At 40.0% G+C, this 21,772-nt stretch overlaps 1 protein-coding gene across 7 annotated transcripts in view; it reads right to left on the bottom strand.

The window, feature by feature from the left end:
- The window catches only part of LOC149322170 (SAP30-binding protein), a 57,047-nt gene that overhangs the window by 16,720 nt on the left and 18,555 nt on the right, over positions 1-21,772 (bottom strand). For all 7 annotated transcript variants that reach the window (XM_089536091.1, XM_089536101.1, XM_089536082.1 and 4 more), the window contains one exon: positions 3,318-3,360. In XM_089536091.1, coding sequence (XP_089392217.1) covers positions 3,318-3,360 — 43 coding nt within the window. The remainder of the gene's footprint in view (positions 1-3,317; positions 3,361-21,772) is intronic.

The following is a 21,772-nucleotide window of genomic DNA, read 5'->3' on the forward strand; positions in this document are numbered from 1 at the left end:
TGGTAGTCCTGGGACACTGCAAAATGTCTTGGGGTGACAAATTAGTAGGTGAGTTCATTGATAAAGGAGAAAAGAGTGGATTGAGAGTTATTTGGACAGAACTTTAGTTCTGTTATTGAATTTCAGGGTTTGTATTCTGTTCTGTTAATATCTATAGATTATATAGATTTGACTGACATTTTTTTATATTATTAAGCAATTGGATAATGGCAATCCTTTCCAAAGTGAACATAGTTTACAGATTTGATATGGCTGATACACTACCAAGTGTGCAAACAGTACAAACAGTACCCTGAAATGGGCAGGAAATGCAGCATGACTTATGACTTGAATTCTCTTTAGACCTAAACAGATGTAGTTCCATGCCTAGGAAAATGGGTTTTCATTATTTCCTGGCAACAGCATTACTGTATGAAAGTCTACAAGGGATCAATGTGATGGAGTCATCCAACTTTGAAAGGGTACTACAGTTAACTGGTGTGTTTGTGGGCTGAAGAATGCAGACACAGATGTGAAACTGGATGAGGAACAACACAAAGATTTGCTGGGGACACACACATCCCCCCCCCCCGTCATCTTTTCCCAATAATTTCTGTTTTCTTTTCTTTTTTAAAAAAAATTGGATCATGAAATAATCAGAAAAATGAATAAATGCTGAAGACAATGTGTGTATATACACTTGTCCCTCCATATTCACTAGGTAGGGGCACAAGACCCCGTGAATATGGAAAAAACTGCAAATAACAAAAGCACCATGTTTTTACCTGAGAGGACACCTCTCTAGGAATCTCTAGGTCCTCCAGTGCACCTCCGTGGTCAATGTCCAACAGACAGTGACCATAGAACTTCCCTGGAGGAGCAACAAATGCCTAGTAGAATAGTCTCTCTAGGAATCTCTAGGATTCAGTGCAACTGTTAATTAAAGTTGACCATAGAGTTGTACTCGAGGACCTAAATATTCCTAGAGAGAAAATATTAATAAAATCCGTGAATAATTAAATCTGCAAATATCAAAGCCACAAATATGGAGGGATGAGTGTATTCCTACCTGGTCTTTATTCCTCAAAATGATTTCTAAGCCAATTTGGGATTTGGTGATGGAAAGGAACGTTCAAATGTAGCAGAATACAGAATTTGATTCAAGAATGCAATCTGGAATTCTGCCAAACTTCCTGCACCATGACGTCTTTTTTGCTTCTTGCCAGCTTCAGTTTTCTCCATCTTTTGATGTATTACATTCTGAAGTAGTCATGCTACATCAAGTGAAAGGGTAAGGACTTTTGTCTCAATCCAGAAATTACTGAGAGTGGTAGCTCAGAAGGTGAGACTATTTATACACAGTCTCAAAAACAACAGTCAATGTGTCTTGGCTTCCTTCATAGAACCACAGTGTTTGAAGGAAATACAAGGGCCATACAGTCCAAAGTTCTGCTATACAGGATTATACAGCTAAAGCACTCCTGAGAAACAGTCACCCAACCTTGGTTTAAGAACCTCCAGGGCAGTCTATATGTTGAACAGCTCTTACTGTCAGGAAGTTTTTCTTAATTTTAAAGTGAAATAATTGTTCTTGCACTTTGAATTCATTGCTTCATGTACTCTGGAGCAGCAGCAAATAACCTTTCTCCATCTTCTGCATGAGATCTTTTCAGGCTTTTAAAAATGGCTACGATTTCAACTCTCAATCTTCTCCAAGCTAAATATATCCAACCACCCAAGCTGTTCCCTCACAGGTCTTGGTTTCCAGGCCTTATATCATTTCGGTCACCTACCTCTGACCACATTCTAGTGTGGCAATATCCTTCAACTGTGGTGACCAGAACTGTATGTAGTGTTCCAGAAGACATCTGACCAAAAGAATAGAGTGGTACTACTACCTAACTTGATCTGGACACTATACTGTTGTTATGTACCCCATAGCTACATTAACTTTTTGACTCTCACTCCACAGTGCTGAGTTATGTTTACTTTTGGCCTACTAAGACTGCCTAGATCCTTTTCACATAATGTCGTGAAGCCAGGTGTAACTCACTGTATATTTGTGCATTTAATTTTCCATGACTGAAATTAGTGCATTATATTTATCTTTGTTGACATCCATTTTGTTAGGTTTGATCCAGTTCTCCAATCTGTTAAGAGTCATTTTGAATCCTGATTCTAACCTCTTGTGGCATCAGCTATCCACCTTAATTTGGTGTCATCTACATATTAGACAAAAATGTCCTCCACTCCATCATTCAAGTCATTTATAAAGATAGTGAACATCACCAAGCCTCCAGGATGAAGTACCACTGGTGACAACTGCCCTTCCTGCCCTATTCCTTCAACTTTTCTGTAAACGAGGACTTCATGAATCTGCTTAACATCCAACATGTCAAACTGAAATCCATATACCCAATAATGGTATCTCCAAACTTACATTTTATGTTCCTATAGTAACCTAGTGACTTTGGTCTACAAATATGGGCAAATACCCCAATACTTCCATCCCTGTCTCCAGTGAAAAACAAAATTTATTGAACTTTTACACCTTTAAACGCAGAATAAGATCAGCATATTCTGGTCTTATTTTCTCACACTGCCCATTTCCAACTCTGTGGATAGTATCTCGAGTGCTGCCCCACCCCCACCCCATTCTGGTTGGCCTCTGAGCTAAATAATTCTGTGTAAACCATGAAGCATGAACCACAATGTTGGTGTTTACAGGCGTTCCTAAGTCAATCATTCAAGGCAGCAAGTTGTACTGTACCGAAGGCTACTTCTGCAGATGCAGTCTTGTCTAATTTATACTGACATGTGAAGAAGGGTTCAGCCCAGTTACAGCTTAAAAAATTCTCCCCGTGGGATGTTGGCTTTGGGAGCTAAAGTGCCTCATATGCTGTGGGGGAAAATACAGGCTTTAAGCACCACAGTAAAATGGCTGCACTATAGTTTTCTTTCCCAAGTCGGTAGGAAGGAATGAAATAACTAAAGTGAGGAAAACAGAAGTGGAAGGAAGAATTGTTAAGCATATAGAGAAGAGTGACCTAACTTAAGTGAAGCCAAAGACTAAAACTAGGGCAGCTAAGGATCTAGCTATAAGATTTAAATGGACAAGAATACATACGTATGCCATGTTTCTGCTAATACTTTGTCTCTGTTTGCACTTTGCTTTGAAAATTATTTGTAAAGAGTTGTTTTAGTCTATTGTGAAATATTTTTATTTGTGTGCTTCACACTTGAAATATTTTTATTAAATCTACATTGTCTTGGGGCCCTGGTGGTTGAGGAGCGATACATAAATGCTTTAAATAAATTGAACAATAACCTATACTCACCAACTAGTTCCTGAGGATCTCGCTTCTCCAGCTCTGAAAAGTCCTGAGAGAAACAAACAAAATTATCAGTACAAACTTATGTATGGCCAGTTCTATGGTATGTTAGGCTTCTCCAATCTAGCATCCTCCAGCTCCACCAGTTTGAAGGCTCCCATAAAAATACTTTATATTATAAAGAGAGACTTATACTATACATGTTTCAGAGATGTAATTTTCAGAGTATGATTGGGCAAACTGTAGATGTGCTAAAATATAAACAGGCCATATATAGTAGCTAATAGCCATGCTATTACTAGCAATCAAAATCTGTGCTGTCAGAGAAGTAGCTCTACTGTAAGAAAGTAGTGCTTAGAGCAATCTGACACCAATAACTTAAAGCACTGCTCATTGAAAAGTTAAACATATGACATATGGGCAAATGCCACATAAGAGACTTCCATTGTCAAAGCATGAATAGGCTGAATGTTACAATATGAATAATGACAAAACTATTAGTCATTTGAAAGGAGGGACATTGTGGGCATAAAAATGATAAAAGAACCTCACAGTAAGATTAGAATTCTTATTGAGTAAGAAGTTGTCTGTACACTTTTTTTTTTTTTTGCAGAAGCATTATGCATTTGTCAGGGTGAGTAAAAGAGCTATTCAAAGGAAGTAAATTTCAAAGTACATTAAAACACATAGAGCTGTGGACTAATTTCCTTTAGAGGAGATTAAGAGTGACTGTCAATAGCACTGTAGTCTCATAGATGTGAAGAGCCCTACAGGTCAAGGAAGCCTTGAGAGGGATAGATTTACTTGGGGTTCTCCTGAGGGATTATGCCAGTACAGAGCCTGTGATATCAAAAGTGTCAGGAAGCAAGGCAAACAAAGAGAAAGGGCAAACATCAAGGAGCACAAATTCTCATTAAATTAACCCCAACAAAAGAAACCAGACATTGGGAGCAATAGCATTCTGGCTCCATCCTTTCTTTTCCCACCAAGCCTTTTCTAATTTGTCAAGACTTTGCCCAGATACCCACAGTTCCACAAACACTGAAGCTATTCATTCAAATAAACAAATGCTGCCTACTAGTTGCCTAGCAGTGTAACTGTGCTACTTATGCTTCCATTTTTATTTCAGGTTGGGAAACCAGGGGCTTTGGAGAAGGCCAAGGTTCAGTAAGCTAGTGTGGAAATCTGTTCAGACAAATCTAGGATGGTGATGTACATTTCTCTAAAGAGTCTCTGAGGGATAAAGAGCTCATTTTTTTTGTGCCACTGGTAACAGCAAAGTGGCTTTTGCTTTAAGAACACAGTGGAGTGGTGGCAAGAATGCTTGGGTCATAAAAAACACAAGACCATGGTTGTTTGACAAAAGAAAGTACATAGTGAAGAGAAAAAGGGGGCACCCTCATTTGCTGGTAGCCAGCTGGCTAGAGAACAACTGTATCCGTTTATACTAAACTGCAGCAAAGTGGGCCATTTCTTCCTAAGGATTGTTTTTCCATGTAAATCCAAGAGTAACTGTGCTCAGTTAAACTTTCTGCAGGAAAAAAGGGTCCAAATAAAATTGTCAAAATGATCATTCCACCTATACAATCGAATTCCCAAGGAAAGATTAACATATATTATTTCAGGAGAAACATACGCTTTTTATGCTGTTTGTCTTTATTTTAAATATGACAGAAATACTATATACAAATATACTCAACCAATAAAATTATGATTACAGTGGTACCCCGGGTTACGAAAGTAATCCGTTCCGCGGAGCCCTTCGTAACCCGGAAACTTTCGCTAGCCGAAAAAGCCCATAGGCTTTAATAGCGAAAGCCGCGATTCCGGGTGAAATCGCGCCGAAAAGCACCAAAATTTCTTTCGCAACCCGGAATAACCTTCGTAACCCGGAAATAATTAATTAATTGAATTTCTTTCGTAACCCGGAAATTTCGTAAGGCGGCGCATTCGTATCCCGGGGTACCACTGTACTCATATATGGCAGCAGACATGATGTAATACTGGATGGGAAGCAAATATGCCAGTAACTCAAATGCTGGGCCATGCATCCCCTAGAGTACTTAGGAATCCTATTCCTGGTAACCTATCCCCTGGCATGCACAATCTGTACTCTAAACCATACTTCCCCCCTCCCCTCTGGGCCATTTCTGGCCATAAAAAAAGCCTTTTTAAAAAACAAACAAACGAGAAGTGATACAGCCTGATTGGTCTTGACGATGGTAAAAAACAACCATTGATAGAATTTGCTCCTGACTCAGCCTGTATCTGCATTGCAGAAATAATACAGTCTGACACCACTTTAACTGCCATAGTTCAATGCTATGAAATTATGGGAATTGTAGTTTTGTGAGACACTGAACCTTCTCTGACAGAGAGTTCTGGTGCCACAACAAAATACAATTCCAAGAACTACACAGCATTGAGCCATGGTAGTTAAAAGTCGTGTCAGGGTGGATTAGTTCTGCAATATAAATATAGCCTTAGACCACCAAAAAAATAAATATCAGTACAACATAACAATATATTGCCATAAAGTGTAAGCATTAGTCATCTAGTAGAATCACAGAATCACAGAGTTGGAAGAGACCACAAGGGCCATCTAGTCCAACCCCCTACCATGCAGGAACTCTCAAAGCATACCCGACATATGGCCATCCAGCTTCTGTTTAAAGACCTCCAAGGAGGGAGATTCCACCACTCTCTGAGGGAGTGTGTTCCATTGTAGAATAGCCCTTACTGTCAGGGAGTTCTTCCTAAAGTTGAGGTGGAATCTCTTTTCCTGTAGCTTGCATCAATTGTTCTGGGTCCTGTTCTCTGGAGCAGCAGAAAATAAGCTTGCTCGATCCTCAATGTGACACCTCTTCAAATACTTAAACAGGGCTATCATACCACCTCTTAACCATCTTTTCTCCAGGCTAAAGATACCCAGCTCCTTAAGTTTTTCTTCATAAGTGCTTGATTTTTAATTGATGGGCTAAGCATACTCTTAGAAAAGGCATTCCTCATTCATACTAGCAGGAATGCTTTGTCTCAGATGACAGTACCACATGTGAGCATACCCTTACTCTCATATATAAATGCACACAGTATCTAAGTATTAAGTTGGTTCCCGTTTGTTCTTTCCTTCACTTTGTAAAAAGGATTGAGATCCACTGGAAACTGTTAATTTACTGTGGAAGTACTTCCTCTTTTGCCATTTTCCTGTTCTGCATACAGTCAGAGTGTCTTGTAGTGTCCTGCAAATCTAGAGTGTATCTTTTGGGAAGGCTGCAGGGGAAATCAGCAAAAATTGTCTCCCTGCTTTCTTCAGGAGCAGTGTTGAATGAGCAGAGTACTGCTCATTTAAACGGTGGAACCAAGCCTAACAAATGTTTCCCTTTAATACTGTGTCATATACAAGCGAATACAAAATTTAACTGAGTTATACATGTTAAGTCATGTGACATTTTAGGATCTAGTCAGAAGAAAAGATATTCAGATCTAAAATATGGGAGATTTTTTAAAAATAATAATAATAATAGAACATTCTAGACATTCCTGTAACTTTTTTCAGAAACAATGCTGTCCAAAATATTCATTATGCATGAAATAGAAGACACACAAAATGCTGGTAACACTGCAACATTGCATACTAATACAGTGGTTTTGAAATCTTTGTGGTAGTGAAGAGAGTACTAAAAAGCATGTTAAAAACAGAGAACAGTAAGAAAACAAGCTCATTGTACTCTGAGATGGTATATTCTTTACTCATTTTTTAAAAAATAACCCAATGTGTTTTGGCCTATATGAAAAAAGCCTTCTTCATGGGTCTTCAGCAGAAATCACTGGAGTTAAGAACACTTTCCAATGTCCTTTGCTTTGGAGAGTGTTCTCAACTCCAGTGATTTCTGAAGAAGGCCTTTTCTCATACAGGGCAAAGTGTGTGGGCTATTTTAAAAAAGGAAGAAAGAGTTGACCACCTCAGAGCATGTGCAGCTCATCTCCTTCCTGTTTTCTGTTATGAAAACTTTCACCAAGGAAGGCAATAGCTCAAGACCCACTAAGGGATTTTAAGCCACCAGTGAGACCACCTAGTTATCTCACTGGAGACAGAATGTTCCAAGTTCACAAATCGGAGCCTAACCAGACAGGAAGCAAAGTGTCTTGGGATTTTTCAGTTTTTATTGCTGTTGCATGTATGGACAGTGACCAAAATGTCCCAGCTAGAGCAGACCTGCTGAATCAATTACTCAATGGCCCTTTTGCTTCAAGGGCCCTATTCTAGTTGAGAAAAGGAATTTGATTTATGCCACTGTTAAATCTTTTTACTTAAAGAGAGTCAAATCTTATGTGTGCTTACTCTATAGTAAGCCTTGCTGAGCTAGAGAGACATCACTCTCAAGATCCCAAGGCACTGTGTGAAGTACATGTTGCAGCAACACTGCTGGCACTTTGCAAGTCATTTGCTCTGAAAAGAGTCTGCTTAGGAATCTGTATGGACCACCTTGACTTTCATAGGAAAAAAAGCAGGTTACAATATTAGTTAAAATATCCCAGCTTCCACAGGAGATACATTCCTAGACTTACCATGCAAATGTGAAACTGTGAATAGTGAACCCTATTGAAATGAACAACTTCCACTGAAAGCATACTACAGAATTCAACTGGAGGATCTAGAAATGCCTAGAGAGAAAACCTTTTTAGGAACCTCTAGGTCCTCCAGCATGACTCTATGGTCAACCACTGGCAGACGTATGCCATGGAATTGTGCTGGAAAACCTAGAAAATGCCTTGAGAACATATTTTTTCAGAATAAGTAAAACCACAGGTACTGGTCTCATGTATACAGGGTTGTACTGTACAATTAAAACAATGGTTCACACAAAGGTTCAAAAACAAACAATCATACTAAAAACAGTAATGTGAAACAGTTTTTAAAGGCTGCTAAAATGATAAAAGTACAACACATTAGTTAGAAGAGCCGTTGCTAACAGGCAATTAACACTCAAAGGCCTGAGTAAACAGAAGAGCCTTTGCCTGCCAGTGGATTGAGAATAATCAATCTAACTTGCCATGGCAGAGACCTCCAGTGTGAGAGCAGCTGCTGAGAATGCTCCCTCCTGGGTTTGAATCCTCACTCACCCATGGTCTAAGGTCACTTTAGACAAGACTCAGAGGGAGGCAGAGGCAAATGCTGCTCTGACCAAATCTTGCCAAGAAACCCAGTAATAGGCTCATCTCAGAGTTACCAAAAGTTGGAAACTACCCGAAGGCACACAACAAATGTTTTCATGAAATGTCCCTGTGAAGATGGTGGGACTGAGAAAAAGCCTTCCCCTGTGGATCTAAAACTTGGAGATGCTCAGATTGGGAAATAATCTATTGGGCCCTGGACTGGTGTTAATGAGTCAGTATGGTGTAGTGTTTTGAGTGCTGGACTATGACTCTGGAGACTAGGGTTCAATTCCCCACTTGGCCATGGAACCCACAGGGTGACCTTAGGCACGTCACAAGCTCTCAGCCGTAGGGGATGGCAATGACAAACCTCTTTTGAACAAATCTTGCCAAGAAAACCCTATGATAGGTTTGCCTTAGAGTCACCGCATGTCAGAAATGACTCAAAGGCATGCAGCAGCAAGCTGGAACTCAGCTTCCAGTTCTTTGTTAAATGAAGACTTCCCCCTTTAATTGACTGATTTGACCAAGCTACCCTCATTAGATCTACTCTAGTGTATAAATGCATTTTGAGGCAACTGGGGGGGGGGGGGGGGGCTGATAAGAATTTTTGGTGGAGTAGCTACAAAGTGGCCGTGAAGGTCAAGCAGACCACACTTCCCCATTCTGATATAGGTAACTGAGATTCACCATAAGGTTCCACATTATCTTTAGGGAATAATAGCACTCCAGAACAGCCAGACACCTTTCAAATAGGACTGAAACCTGGCTAAAGTTGCTTTAATTGTTTATTTGAAAGAATTTAGCTGATTAATTGTTAGGATTATCACTAAGGTTTGAATATACAATAAATTAATATTTTTGAGGGGAAATGTTTATTTTCAACATTGTGAGTTCCAGTACCTCTAATATTTACACAGAAAGAGGGATGAAGGTATAATTGCCTCTATGGTTTCTCATCAGAGCTATTATTGAGAGGCATCCCGCCACATTTCCTACCATTGCTGTCTTTTCCCATGAGTCATTCCTTTTCATGACATGACCAAAGTATGACAACCTAAACTTTATCATCTTGGCTTCCAGGAAGATTTCCGGGTTGATCTGTACTAGGACCCATTTGTTTCTTTTTGGCTGACCATGATATCCTCAGCACTCTTCTCTAGCACCACATCTTGAAAAAATTGATATACTTACTCCTATACACTTTCCTCACTGTCCAGCTCTTGCAACCACACACTATCAGAGGGAAAACAATGGTTGGTATAATTCTATTTTTTTTTCTAATTCTTTCATAACTGTCTTCCCAATCCTAGTCTTCTTATTATTTCTTGACTGCAGTCCCCATACTGACCAGTATTTGACCCAAGGTACAGGAACCCTTTTACTATTTCAATTTCCTCATTGTCTAGGTAGATCTTCCATGCTTATTATTTTTGTTTTCTTTATGGTGAGCAGTAAGCCTGCCCCTAAACATGTGTTAACACTATGTAAAAATGCAACTACTGTGGTTTTAGGAAGTCACTCAGTCTCTCCCTCCCTCTCAAACATATTCTGGATTACATTTTTCAAGGGGAAAAAAAGTTAATTTCTGTATCAAATGTCCTTTCTTTTTGTGGTATTTTATGATAAATGCATTGGTTCAGGGGACAGATTTAACCAAGGAACAATTAGCAGATGCACATACAACTGCCCTAGTAATATTCTCTGCCCTCATGCTTTCCAAATAATCTTCAGAGGAACTAAGAAAAGCAAGCCAGTTATGCTTTCAGAGCCCTGGGGCATAGCAGAGCCATTCATGGTGCAGTGATATAAAGCAGTCCTCCTAAGTAAATCAACTATCAAGTGCTCACCTTGCCTAGAGGATATGAATTCTGTTGACTGCACAGTAAGTCTACCCAGTGTTTCATGACTGAACTTGCTTAATGCATGAAATAAGAGTTATTGAAACAACAGGAAACCATAACTTCAAATATACTGTTGTATTTAAAAAATCAATTTATGGTGTGGCATACAGAAATTACTTTGACCAGTGTGTAGATAATCACCATATGGTGTGTACTAAAGTTCCATATCTGTATGAAGAGAAAAGATGTCTAAATCAAAAGCATCATGTTACTATTGTTATTTCTGTCCATGCTTATTCAAAACAGCTCACTGAAGGGTAATGAGAAGAAACGTGATCATGTGAAGCCAGATTGATGTACTTGCCTCTAGAATAATATGCAACTGTTCTCACCCCTCATCCCTCCAAAAGAACAATGTGTTTCAGATTGTGAGTTGCAATATATGAAAAGCAGACACTTGCAAAATTAAGTAATATCCTCACCAGGGGGATATATAGGTCTATATCCAACTGTTACTCTGAATTAAAGTAGAACCATATTGATAGATGAGACTAGCAATTTGATTTATGCCGTAATAAAAGCTTTTACTAAAATTTTGCTTCAATATAAGTTCACAGGTGAATGGGGAAGAAACAAACCTTAATGCCAAATTTTATATCACTGGACCAAATATGGCGCATTAACTTTTTGTAATACGTATATGCAAAAGGCTGGAAGACACCAAGGAGTGAGAAATATCAGGATATGTCCATATTCCTTGGGGGAGGAGGTTGTTTACCCCCCCCCCCCCATGTAACCTAATTAAATCAAGCTCATCCTGTATTACAATGGGTTGAAACTGTCCCTGAAAGAGCAAGCCACACAGTCTATTCCTTACAGGAAGTATAATACAGTTGCAGTAGAATTCACTTTTATTCAGTTCTCTGTTGAATCAAGGGAAGTTTTTGGGTTGAAAATGGTTTCCCGATCTTTGGTGCACCTGGAGGTAGAACTTACACACACGCTTATCATTCTAAGAAGTATAATTCCACCTCCAACCAGAATCTAAAAATACATGAGAATTTGGAAAACGCATGAAATGAATGACAGCTTCATTTCATCTAAAGGTTAACAACAACAACAACAACAATCTACAGAAACCTATCTGGCATATACCAACATCCATATATTAAACAGATTTCAATCTACATGGAAGGAGAAAAGGAAAGCAAAACGTTTTGTTTTCCTTTCCAACAATGAGAGTGGGAGGAAAATACTGGGAGAAAGGCCAAAACATTTCCTATGGATGTATCCTGTTTGCCAGCATTGTGACAAGGCTACAGGCCAAACACCAAATTCAGGATTCAAAGCTAAATATCTCTTGGGGAAATGCCAGAAAGCCGATGAGGCTACTTTGTAGATTCTGCTAAGCGCAGATGGGAAAATTCACATACATCTCTGTAAAATAAAATCCATTTCCCCAATTCCTGCATGATAACCATATTTATTTTGCAGGAGAACAAAAAGATGTTATCCTAGTGGCAAACAAGAAAGAATAACAATTTTAGAAGAGTCAGTTCCTCAAATCCAAATCTTTAAGATCTTAAAACAATAAAAGCAACAACAAAACCCCAGACATTTTTATCCTTGCCTTTTACTTATGCTAGAAAATCACTGTGCAAATTCACTGTACAAGAATGGCAGGCACCCAAGCAAACACAATTTGGCAGAAAAGAAGGCAACTGGATTAAAGAATTTTTAAACAGACAAGAGTTCTTAAACATACTAATATGAGATGCCAAATGCAGTCACTTCTCACTACGATTAACTAAAGAGATACTCACTAGAATGGCAGGCTGAACAACTCCCTTTTCATTCAGCAGGTCAAGGTAGCTTAATCTGAGTGTGGGCCAGAACCTACATATACCTAATGCACATATCCAAAGGGAGAGAGACTGCTGCCTCTCTATTTGAGTATGCTTTGGTGCAACCATTTTGCACAAAGCATAACCTCTAGAACTCTGGGAACCAGGGTTTGAATCCTGATTCTGCCATGTCAACTCACAGGGTGACCTTGGGCAAGTCATATTCTCAACCTCAAAGGATGCAACGGCAAACCCCTTCTGAAGAATCTTAGGGCTGTCATAACTTTGAAATAACTTGAAGGCACATAACAAACAACAGTTTTACAAGCCTCTGTAGATTTTTCAAATATCTGTGTTAATAGCCCTTGAGTGACTTGCTGAATAAGAAAAAATATGTTTTATGTGTACAGGTTATTATTTGAAAACTTTTAATGACATATTTGATAAACTCCCTCTGAATCTGATAAATCTCAATTAGCCCTTAAAATTAACTAGTAATAGTTATCTCATGGAGAAAAGTAAACTTTCTAAATAGTGTAAGATATAACAGTTCACTATTTTCAGCATCTATTTTTAAACTAGGTCCTCTGATAGGTTTAGACATGCTGAATGTACAAAACACATTCTTTTTTAAATGTAAGAAAGTCAACTATCAAGAAACAGCAATATATGTCCATCTAGGTCAAGTCAGAAGCAATCTCAGCAAGCAGCATTTAGGGAAGAAAGCTTTTTCTGGCAGAAAACACCCTTTTCTCCCATCTGAAAGCCATACTCCACCCACATGAACAATCTGTGGCATTCAACACTTGAAGGAGTCAGGGTTTGTTGCAGCCTGCCCTACTGGAAAAAAGAAGAGCAGGTAGGCATGTCATGGATATGTCTCACCTTCCAAACAGCTTACAAAAGCTATTTTTTTAAAAGTAGTTTAAAAGCTCATAAGGAGAATCATTGCTTCATCTCTTTTATTAGTAAATTTTAAAGAACTAGGTAGAAAGCATAATCATGTATATAGAAGTGTCCCTGGAGATCATCTAGTCAAAGGGTGGGTATCTTCAGTGGACCCAGGAGGCAATCTTCTGTTCTTGGCAATGCAGAGACTGTCCCCCTCTCGGAGAGCCCAAATGAAACCAAAAAGAAAAACACCCCAACCAAATAAATAGAACTGACCAGAGGTCCACTTCTGGATGTGAAAAACAGTTTAAAAAACACAAAACAATATTAAACAAGATGATGCTATGGGAGGCTTCAACCTATTTTACATGAAACCGCTGGGAGAGATCATCCGGAGACATGGGGCGCGGGGTTATCAGTACGCTGATGACACCCAAATAGTCTTCTCTATGTCTCCGACTGATGCAGTGACCGAGGATGGCGTCTCTCGTGACCTGTCTGGAGTCGGTAATGGGCTGGATGAGGAAAAACCGACTCAGTCTGAATCCAGAGAAAACGGAGGTGCTCGTGATAGGTTCCCCTGGCCCAGGGAAGGCGGTGGTTCCACCTGTCCTGAACGGGATCACGCTTCCTGTGAAGGACACTGTACGCAGTCTGGGGGTGTTCCTTGACTCGTTGCTCCACCTTACATCTCAGGTGGATGCGACAGTCAGGAGCACCTGTTATCAGCTTCGGCTGATTCGCCAGCTGCATCCCTACCTGGACCAGGGAGACCTTGAAACGGTAGTACATGCCCTGGTAACCTCTAGATTGGATTTCTGCAATGCAGAAATGGGGCAACCCTTGTACCAAACCCGGAAGCTACAATTGGTGCAGAATATGGCAGCCAGGCTGGTTACTGGCATACCCAGAGCCAGCCATATAACACCTGTGCTTAAAAGTCTGCACTGGTTGCCTATACGCTTCCGGGCGCAATACAAGGTGTTGGTCATTACCTATAAAGCCCTAAATGGCTTGGGCCCAGGATACCTCAAGGACCGCCTCTATCCATACAATCCGCCCTGCACACTCAGAACATCTGGGCAGCAGCTATTGAGGGTCCCGGGGGCAAGGTTAGCCTCCACCTCAAGGAGGACCTTTTCCATCTCGGCCCCAACCCTCTGGAACATGCTGCCCATAGAGCTCCACTCGGCCACCTCCCTGGCCCAGTTTAAGAAGGAGCTCAAAACCTTCTTATTTTTATCAGCATTCCCGGACGCTGGTCCTGGTTAGCTTCCTCCTCTGGCAGCAGTGGTCGGCTGGCCAGAAATTGGTTTTAATGTAATTTTAATGTCTATTGTTGTTATTCTTACTGTTTTCTATTGTATTGTATCGGTACTATGCTGTGCACCGCCCTAATCATGGGAAGGGCGGTATAAAAATAAAAATTTTATTTATTTTATTATTTTTTATTTTCAAAGGCTCAGATACATCCACAAAAACAATTTGGGTGGACATTTTGCCTAATCCCAACCCATTCTCATAGCAGTCCTTGCCCCCATGCTCAATCACTACCACAGAATTAAGCTTCTGCTATTACATCCCTGATGAACAGCCATCCAATCTATGCTTATATACCCCTAAAGAAGGAAAGCAGTCATTTCTCAATACAGTGTCCTCCACTGCTGGATCCTGCTTACTGTCAGGAACTTTCTCCTACTCTTTTGCCTGCTTCCTTGCAAGTTTCCACCCATTGTTTCTGCTCTTGCTAGCTGAAGCAACAGAAAACAAATTTCCGTCATTTTCATATGACAACCCTTCAAATGTTTTTTAGTCTGCCATTATATCTCCTCTTCATAATCTCTTCTCCAGTGTAAACACAGGACTTTGTGTCCAAACCCCTCACCATCTTGGCTGCCTTCTTCTGGAAATACTCTAATTTTTCAACGTCCTTCTTGAAACAAGGCATGTGTGGTACTCACATGCAGCCTCATTAGAACAGACAAGATTAAAACTACTTCTCATGATCTGATGGGAAAAAGAGCTTTTTGCCTCAAGTTTTTGTTTATGACTGTAATAAAATTTAAATCAGTATAGCTAATTGAGCCCCCTTGTGGAATATCATACATCAGTGTACAGACTGGTTCAATTATTGTTCTTGGGAGGACTAATTTGATAAGGGATCTGGGGGCAATAATATCCCCAGATCAGGAATATGACTTTGGAAAGGTCTGCTGCCACAACTTCCACTCCATTCATTTACCTTACCGCTGGGTTGGCAACTAAATGGACTAGATTAGAAAACAAGCTGTCAGACTGTCTACTGATTCACAGCAGACAGCGTCTGAATTATGCTGCACCCTTTACTCTTTCTTGCCCTTTCAATCAAACATCTGCAAAGAAAAAAGAACATGGACAGAGTTCTTCCTGTTAAAAACCTGGATTGGCCTTTTCCCATGATCTATCAAAACAGAATTTGGTACTTGGCACAAGATTTGGCCTTCAAGTAATCGGTAGAAGAGAATCTTTCAAAGGGGATGTTTCTTTTCTGAATGCTGTAGACTGCACAGTTGAAAAATACTCAGAAGTGGGCCTTTTTGTGACTACATGACTTCATGCTCTGGCCTCATGACTTCCAGGTACAAAAAATGTGCATCACACAGAAGCACAGATTTGCTTGATTCTAAACCAACATACATTTCCTACTAAAGAATTCTTTCTGCTTCAACATGAAGAATATTGAGCAAATATATTCACTATTGCTCTTTCTGTAAACACTACACTTAAGAATGTATTTCCTTTATATCACATGTAGACAACCTGTAGCCTCTGACCAGTCTCCATACTGGGGGCGAGCAGCTGTGGAAGACTAGGGGGCTGCATTAGCCTCCTGAGAGACCTTGGAGGATTGGTCCTGAGTTTTGTTTTGTTTTTGCCCCCAAATACCCTTTATGGGACATGGAAGCATAGTTTGGGCATTCTTGGGCCCTAGAGGGCATTTTGAAGCAAAACATTTTTTGGGGGAAAATCTTAGCAAATTTTCATTTTCACCAAAGGGTGGTGTCCAGGGGGGCTCTAAACATTTGGAACACTGTCTATATCCCCTAGAGATAATTTCTAGGCATCTTGCAGCAAAATAAATAAATAAATGACTCCTGTGAGGCTATAAAAACAGTCCATGGGCTGCACTTTGCCCACTCCTCCTCTATGTTGTAAATAAAGCCCGAGGAACCCTAATGGGCTTATTTATTTATCTAGTTCACTGATCTACAAAGCCAATTGACAGATGCCAGGTAAAGAGCTCCTGCTCTAATTTGTATTACTGAATCTACACTTTGCCCTAATGTTTCCATGCAGCAAGAATAGTTATTTTGGACAGTAAACAGAAAATTAATTGAAAGCAATAATCAGGTCTCTCTCTGGCTTTTCTTCATGAACGAAGTGATCAGGTACTAGCATTAAAAATGTGTGTGAGAAAATAAGGCTTTGCAAAGCAAGAAGCTACTACAGACATAACATACTATGTAGTAAGCTGTATATGACATTTTCCAAACTAGCAGTGAGATCATCTTTGAGAACCCAAGACAGGTAAATGCATATGGAAAAACAAGAAAATGTAGTTTTCTGAGATTATGGCGGGTTACAAACCGCCACTTGGGACGTCCTCAGGACGTCCCAGTTTAAAAAAGGGGCGTCTCTTCCAGACGCCCCTCTTCCTGTTACGGACTCTGTCCATAACAAATGGCAGCGGCTGTTCCACACGGCCGCCGCCATCTTTACATAACGGACGCTGTGCGTCCGCACGTCGCGCGGCGCTAATGATGTCACGAGTGCGCCATTGGCACCTCGTGGCGTCATGAGCGCGACGCCAGAAGAAGCTCCATTTTGGAGCTTCTTTTTTGCTCCGTAAGGGAGCTGCGCGGTTTGGCTGCGGCGGCTCCCTTGCGGAGCAAAGAGCAGCGCCAGGAGACCGTCGCAAAGCGGCGGTTTGTAACGCCTCTATATCCCTAACAAGACAGTTACCGTATTTTCCGGTGTATAAGACGACTGGGCGTATAAGACGACCCCCAACTTTTCCAGTTAAAATATAGTTTGGGATATACTTGCCATATAAGACCACCCCTCTTCCAATGCACATCAAATAAAAATTTAAAAAACATCACTGCATTTACCCCAACTTGTTCTCTAATCTTGGCTTGCTTGCTTATCTCTCTCTCTCTCTCTCTCTCTATATATATATATATATATATATCATCTATCTATCTACTTATCTCTATTTATCTATCTCTATCTATTTCTCTATCTATTTCTCTCTCTCTCTCTCTCTCTCTCTTTTTATCTTTCTCCGCCCCCCCTCTCTCTATTTCTCTCTCTCTCTATCTATCTATTTCTCTCTCTCTATCTCCCTCCCTCTCTCTCTCTATTTCTCTTTCTCTCTGTCTCTCTCCCTCTCTCTCTCCCTCCCTCTCTCTTTCCCTCCTCCCTCTCTCTCTATTTCTCTCTCTCTCATCTATCTACCTATCATCTACCTATCTATCTATCTATCTATCTATCTATCTATCTATCCCCCTCTCTCTGTGTGTGTATCTCCCTCTCTCTCTCATCTATCTATCTATCTACTGTATCTATCTATCTATCATCTCCCTCTCTCTCCCTCTCTCTATCTCCCTCCCCCCCTCTCTCTATTTCTCTCTCTCTCTCTCTCTCTCTCTGTTTCTGTCTCATCTCTCTCTCTCTCCCCCTCCCTCCCTCTCTCTCTCATCTATCTATCTATCTATCTATCTATCTATCTATCTATCTATCTATTTCTCTCTCTCTCCCTATCTCTCTCTCTCTATATATATATATCTCATGTATCTATCTACTTATCTCTCTCTCTCTCTCTATTTCTATCTATCTATCTATCTATCTATCTATCTATCTATCTATCTATCTCCCTCTCTCTCTAACTATCTATCTTTCTTCACCCCCCCTCTCTCTCTATTTCTCTCTCTCTCTATCTATCTGTCTCCCTCCCTCCCTCTCTCTCTTTCCCTCCCCCCCATTTCTCTCTCTCTCTATCTATCTATTTCTCTCTCTCATCTATCTATCTATCTATCTATCTATCTATCTATCTATCTATCTATCTACCTCTCCCTCTCTCTATCTCCCTCCCCCCTCTCTCTCATCTATCTATCTATCTATCTAATCTCCCTCCCTCCCTCTCTCTATTTCTCTCTCTCATCTATCTATCTATTTATCTATCTATCTATCTCCCTCTCTCTCTCTGTCTATCTCCCTCTCTCTATCTCCCTCCCTCCCTCCCTCTCTCTCTCTCTCATCTATCTATCTATTTATCTCTATCTATCTCTATCTATTTCTCTCTCTCTCTTTCCCTCCCCCTCTATCTATTTCTCTCTCTCTCTCTCTCTCTCTCTCTCTCTCTATCTCCCCCTCTCTGTGTGTGTGTGTATCTCCCTCCCTCCCTCTCTCTCTCTCTCTCTATCTATCTCCCTCTCTCCCTCCCTCTCTCTCTATCTCCCTATCTATCTATCTATCTATCTATCTATCTATCTATCTATCTCCCTCTCTCTCTCTGTCTATCTCCTTCTCTCTCTCCCTCTCTCTCTCTCTCTATCTTCCTATCTATCTCTCTCTCTCTCTCTCTCTCTCTCATCTATCTATCTATTTATCTCTATCTATCTATCTCTATCTATTTCTCTCTCTCTCTCTCTCTCATTTTTTATTTTTATTTACCCCAGGCCTTTGCTGAGGCCTTCAAAGTCTGCCTTGCATGCAGGCAGTGCCCTGGCCTACTATAGGCCAAGTTTAGGGGGCCTGATGCCTACAAACGCCGGCTTCCAAAGGGCTCTGCATCCGCAGGGCTTTGGAAGCCGGCAGCCAGGGAGGCACCCTCGCACCGGCTTCCAAAGAGCTCCGGAGGGCTTTGGAAGCTGGCAGGACAACCAGGTAAGTACTCTTACCGGCGTACAAGACGCCCCCCCCAACTTTTGACCCCGTTTTAGAGGGTCAGAAAGTAGTCTTATACGCCGGAAAATACGGTAAGTTGGCAGAGAACAAAGACCTCCTATAGAGACCACTGTTTGAAGAACTAACCGAAGGTTAAATGAGAATGGATCATTACCTGAAATCAGCATCATAAAGTTTCAATAAATTAACTTCAAAATGGGAAGGGAGGCACAGGTCCTAAGGTATTTTAAAATGTTCTGCCTTCCAACCCCAAATTTTTAGTTTACTGTGTATCAGGAAGCATCCTGCTAGAAATGGTATTAAGGAAGGATGGGCAAGTCAGCTCTGTAACTCTCCGCATCTCACAGTGGAGCAACCAAGATCACTGAAGCCCAATAATGAATAAACTCAAGGTTATAGTAAGAAATAAACTTGGTTTGCAACTTGCAAGAGGATTACTGAAAGTTATGTTCAGGAACAAGTGCTTTGGTCTACAAGTATAATACTGCCTTTAGATCCAAGACTCCAACATGGCAGCATTCCAACTAAATAATGAAAGAGGAAGAAATGTGGTCTCTTGCTGAAGGCACTCCCCAATGGATTAAGTGTTTTAAAACACACAAACAAGAGGCAAATGTTCACTTACATTGGGTAAAGCACTGTTTACTGAGTCACTTACATCAGCATAATTAGACTAGTAATCATGGAAAAAGTTATTTCCTCATAAACGTTACTTGAATGGTTTAAACAGAGAAGCTGATGTCACTTAAATTACTTGTACCTATGTTCCTAAAGCTATGACCAGAATTCTTCAAGAGAGCCCTCTGGATGAGAGGCACTTTGTACTGGGTATTCTACATTTACTTGTTCAGACATGAATCTCCAATACATTAAATAGTTATTTTTGTTTTACATACATGATTGTGATACTGTACTTTCTAAAATGGGGGAACTATTTCAGTAGTGAATTCCTTTAGAGCAATAATGATACTAACTATTGAGCAACATGTTCATCATCATAAAAAATACCTCATATTCTATTTTTAAAAAAACAAACCCAAATTTCTAGGCTAATTTATGACTGTGAAAGTAAGTTCAAAATTATGCAGAATCTCTCAGTGGCAGAGGCAAGGTACTTCTTCCAGCAGGGCCTCACAGCTCCTTGCTTCTGGGTCATGACTAAGAAAGAATAATTATGCAAAATAAACAATAACATACATGTTTCTCATATTAGCCTACCGTATGTTGCACAAATAGCAAAATCCCAGTTCCCTTTTTAATGAGTTTGTTAAAAATCAAAATTCTGCATCAAGTTACGTACCATTTATTCAAAGCAAAGGAAAGTACTTTCATTTCTTAATTCAAAGATTTCTAAAGGTAGGGCAACTTAACTGTGAATCCCCCTTCTTAAATGTCTGTAATTTATCATGTAATGTTACCCATGCTCCTGCCCTTTGGATCCTCATTTGTATCCAAAGATAAAGTTGCAGTCACTGTCAATATTATCAGGGGTGGGTGGGGGTGGCTGGCTGCTATTCTGTATCCATACAGAGCAGAAAGCAGACCAGATAACATATTATTGTGCTTTTTGAGATTGTGCAGGTTAAAAATGGTGGTTACACAATTCCACATGTCTCTAATATGCAACTTAAATATTATGATGCCATAAATATAACAGGGCCAGGAAGGAATCCACAAAATAGTTAGGAATGTATACATACCAACAAACCAGCAAGTAAACTTCAGCAAGTCACACAGATATAAAAACAGAACACCTCTATTTATCACTGTCCGTATTATATCATTATTATTACTTGGGTCAAAAACACACTGCAGAAATAATCCAGTTTGAGATTTGAGATCACTTTAACTGCCCTGGCTCAATGCTAGGGAATTCTGGGAACTGTAGTATTGTGAGACATTTAGCCTTCAATGTCAGAGAGTGTTGCTGCCACAATAAACCCACAGTTCCCAGGATTCCTCAGCACTGATCCAGGACAGTTAAAGCGGTCTCAAACTCGATGATTTCTGCAGTGAACTTTGGACCTTAGTTATGCATTAATTAGTCAAGATTAACCTACCTCATTGATTTCAAGAGGAGTAAAGATATGACTACAGCTGCCTCTGTACTGCAGAAATAATCCAATTTGACACCACTTTAACTGCTACTGGTCAGTGCTATGACATTCTGGGAACTGTAATGTTGTGAGATATGTAGCCTTTTGTGGCAGAGAGCACTGGTGCCACAACAGACTACATTGAACCATGACAGTTAAAGGGTGTCAAACTGGATTATTTATTTAGTGCCAATGCAGCCTACATTTTGCTTTAATAATAATAATGACCCACAGATAGAATTTTTTTTTAATCTGTCAATGGTTAAATATATAATATGACATTTAAGACATTATCTGTTTTTAGACAGCAACTAAGAGGCTGAACCATCTCTACTTTTCTAAGCTATTAGATTTTTAGCTTCCAATATCAAGCTCTATGAAAGTTATTTTTTCTTATAACCTGATTGTTCTTTAGATGCCCCAATGAAAGCATTAATATGTTCAGCAATGTGGTTATTTGACATACTGAAAAAAGTATACTGTCATTTTGTAAAAAATTGATAGTAGGACATATTCACAACAGATGAATGAAATTAGCCCTTTGCTCTCCACATCTCCAGTCACCATCATCAGCATGAATGTAATGTAACTGACAGAGAATCACATACCACTAATACATTCCTCTGTAAAGAGATGTACATTAACATGTCAAAAGAAAACTGATCTTTGTGTAAAAGTAT

The sequence above is a fragment of the Sceloporus occidentalis genome, unplaced genomic scaffold (assembly GCF_023333645.1).
Source record: "Sceloporus occidentalis isolate IW3139 unplaced genomic scaffold, rSceOcc1.0.p SCAF_1, whole genome shotgun sequence".
In the NCBI taxonomy this organism is placed as follows: Eukaryota; Metazoa; Chordata; class Lepidosauria; order Squamata; family Phrynosomatidae; genus Sceloporus; species Sceloporus occidentalis.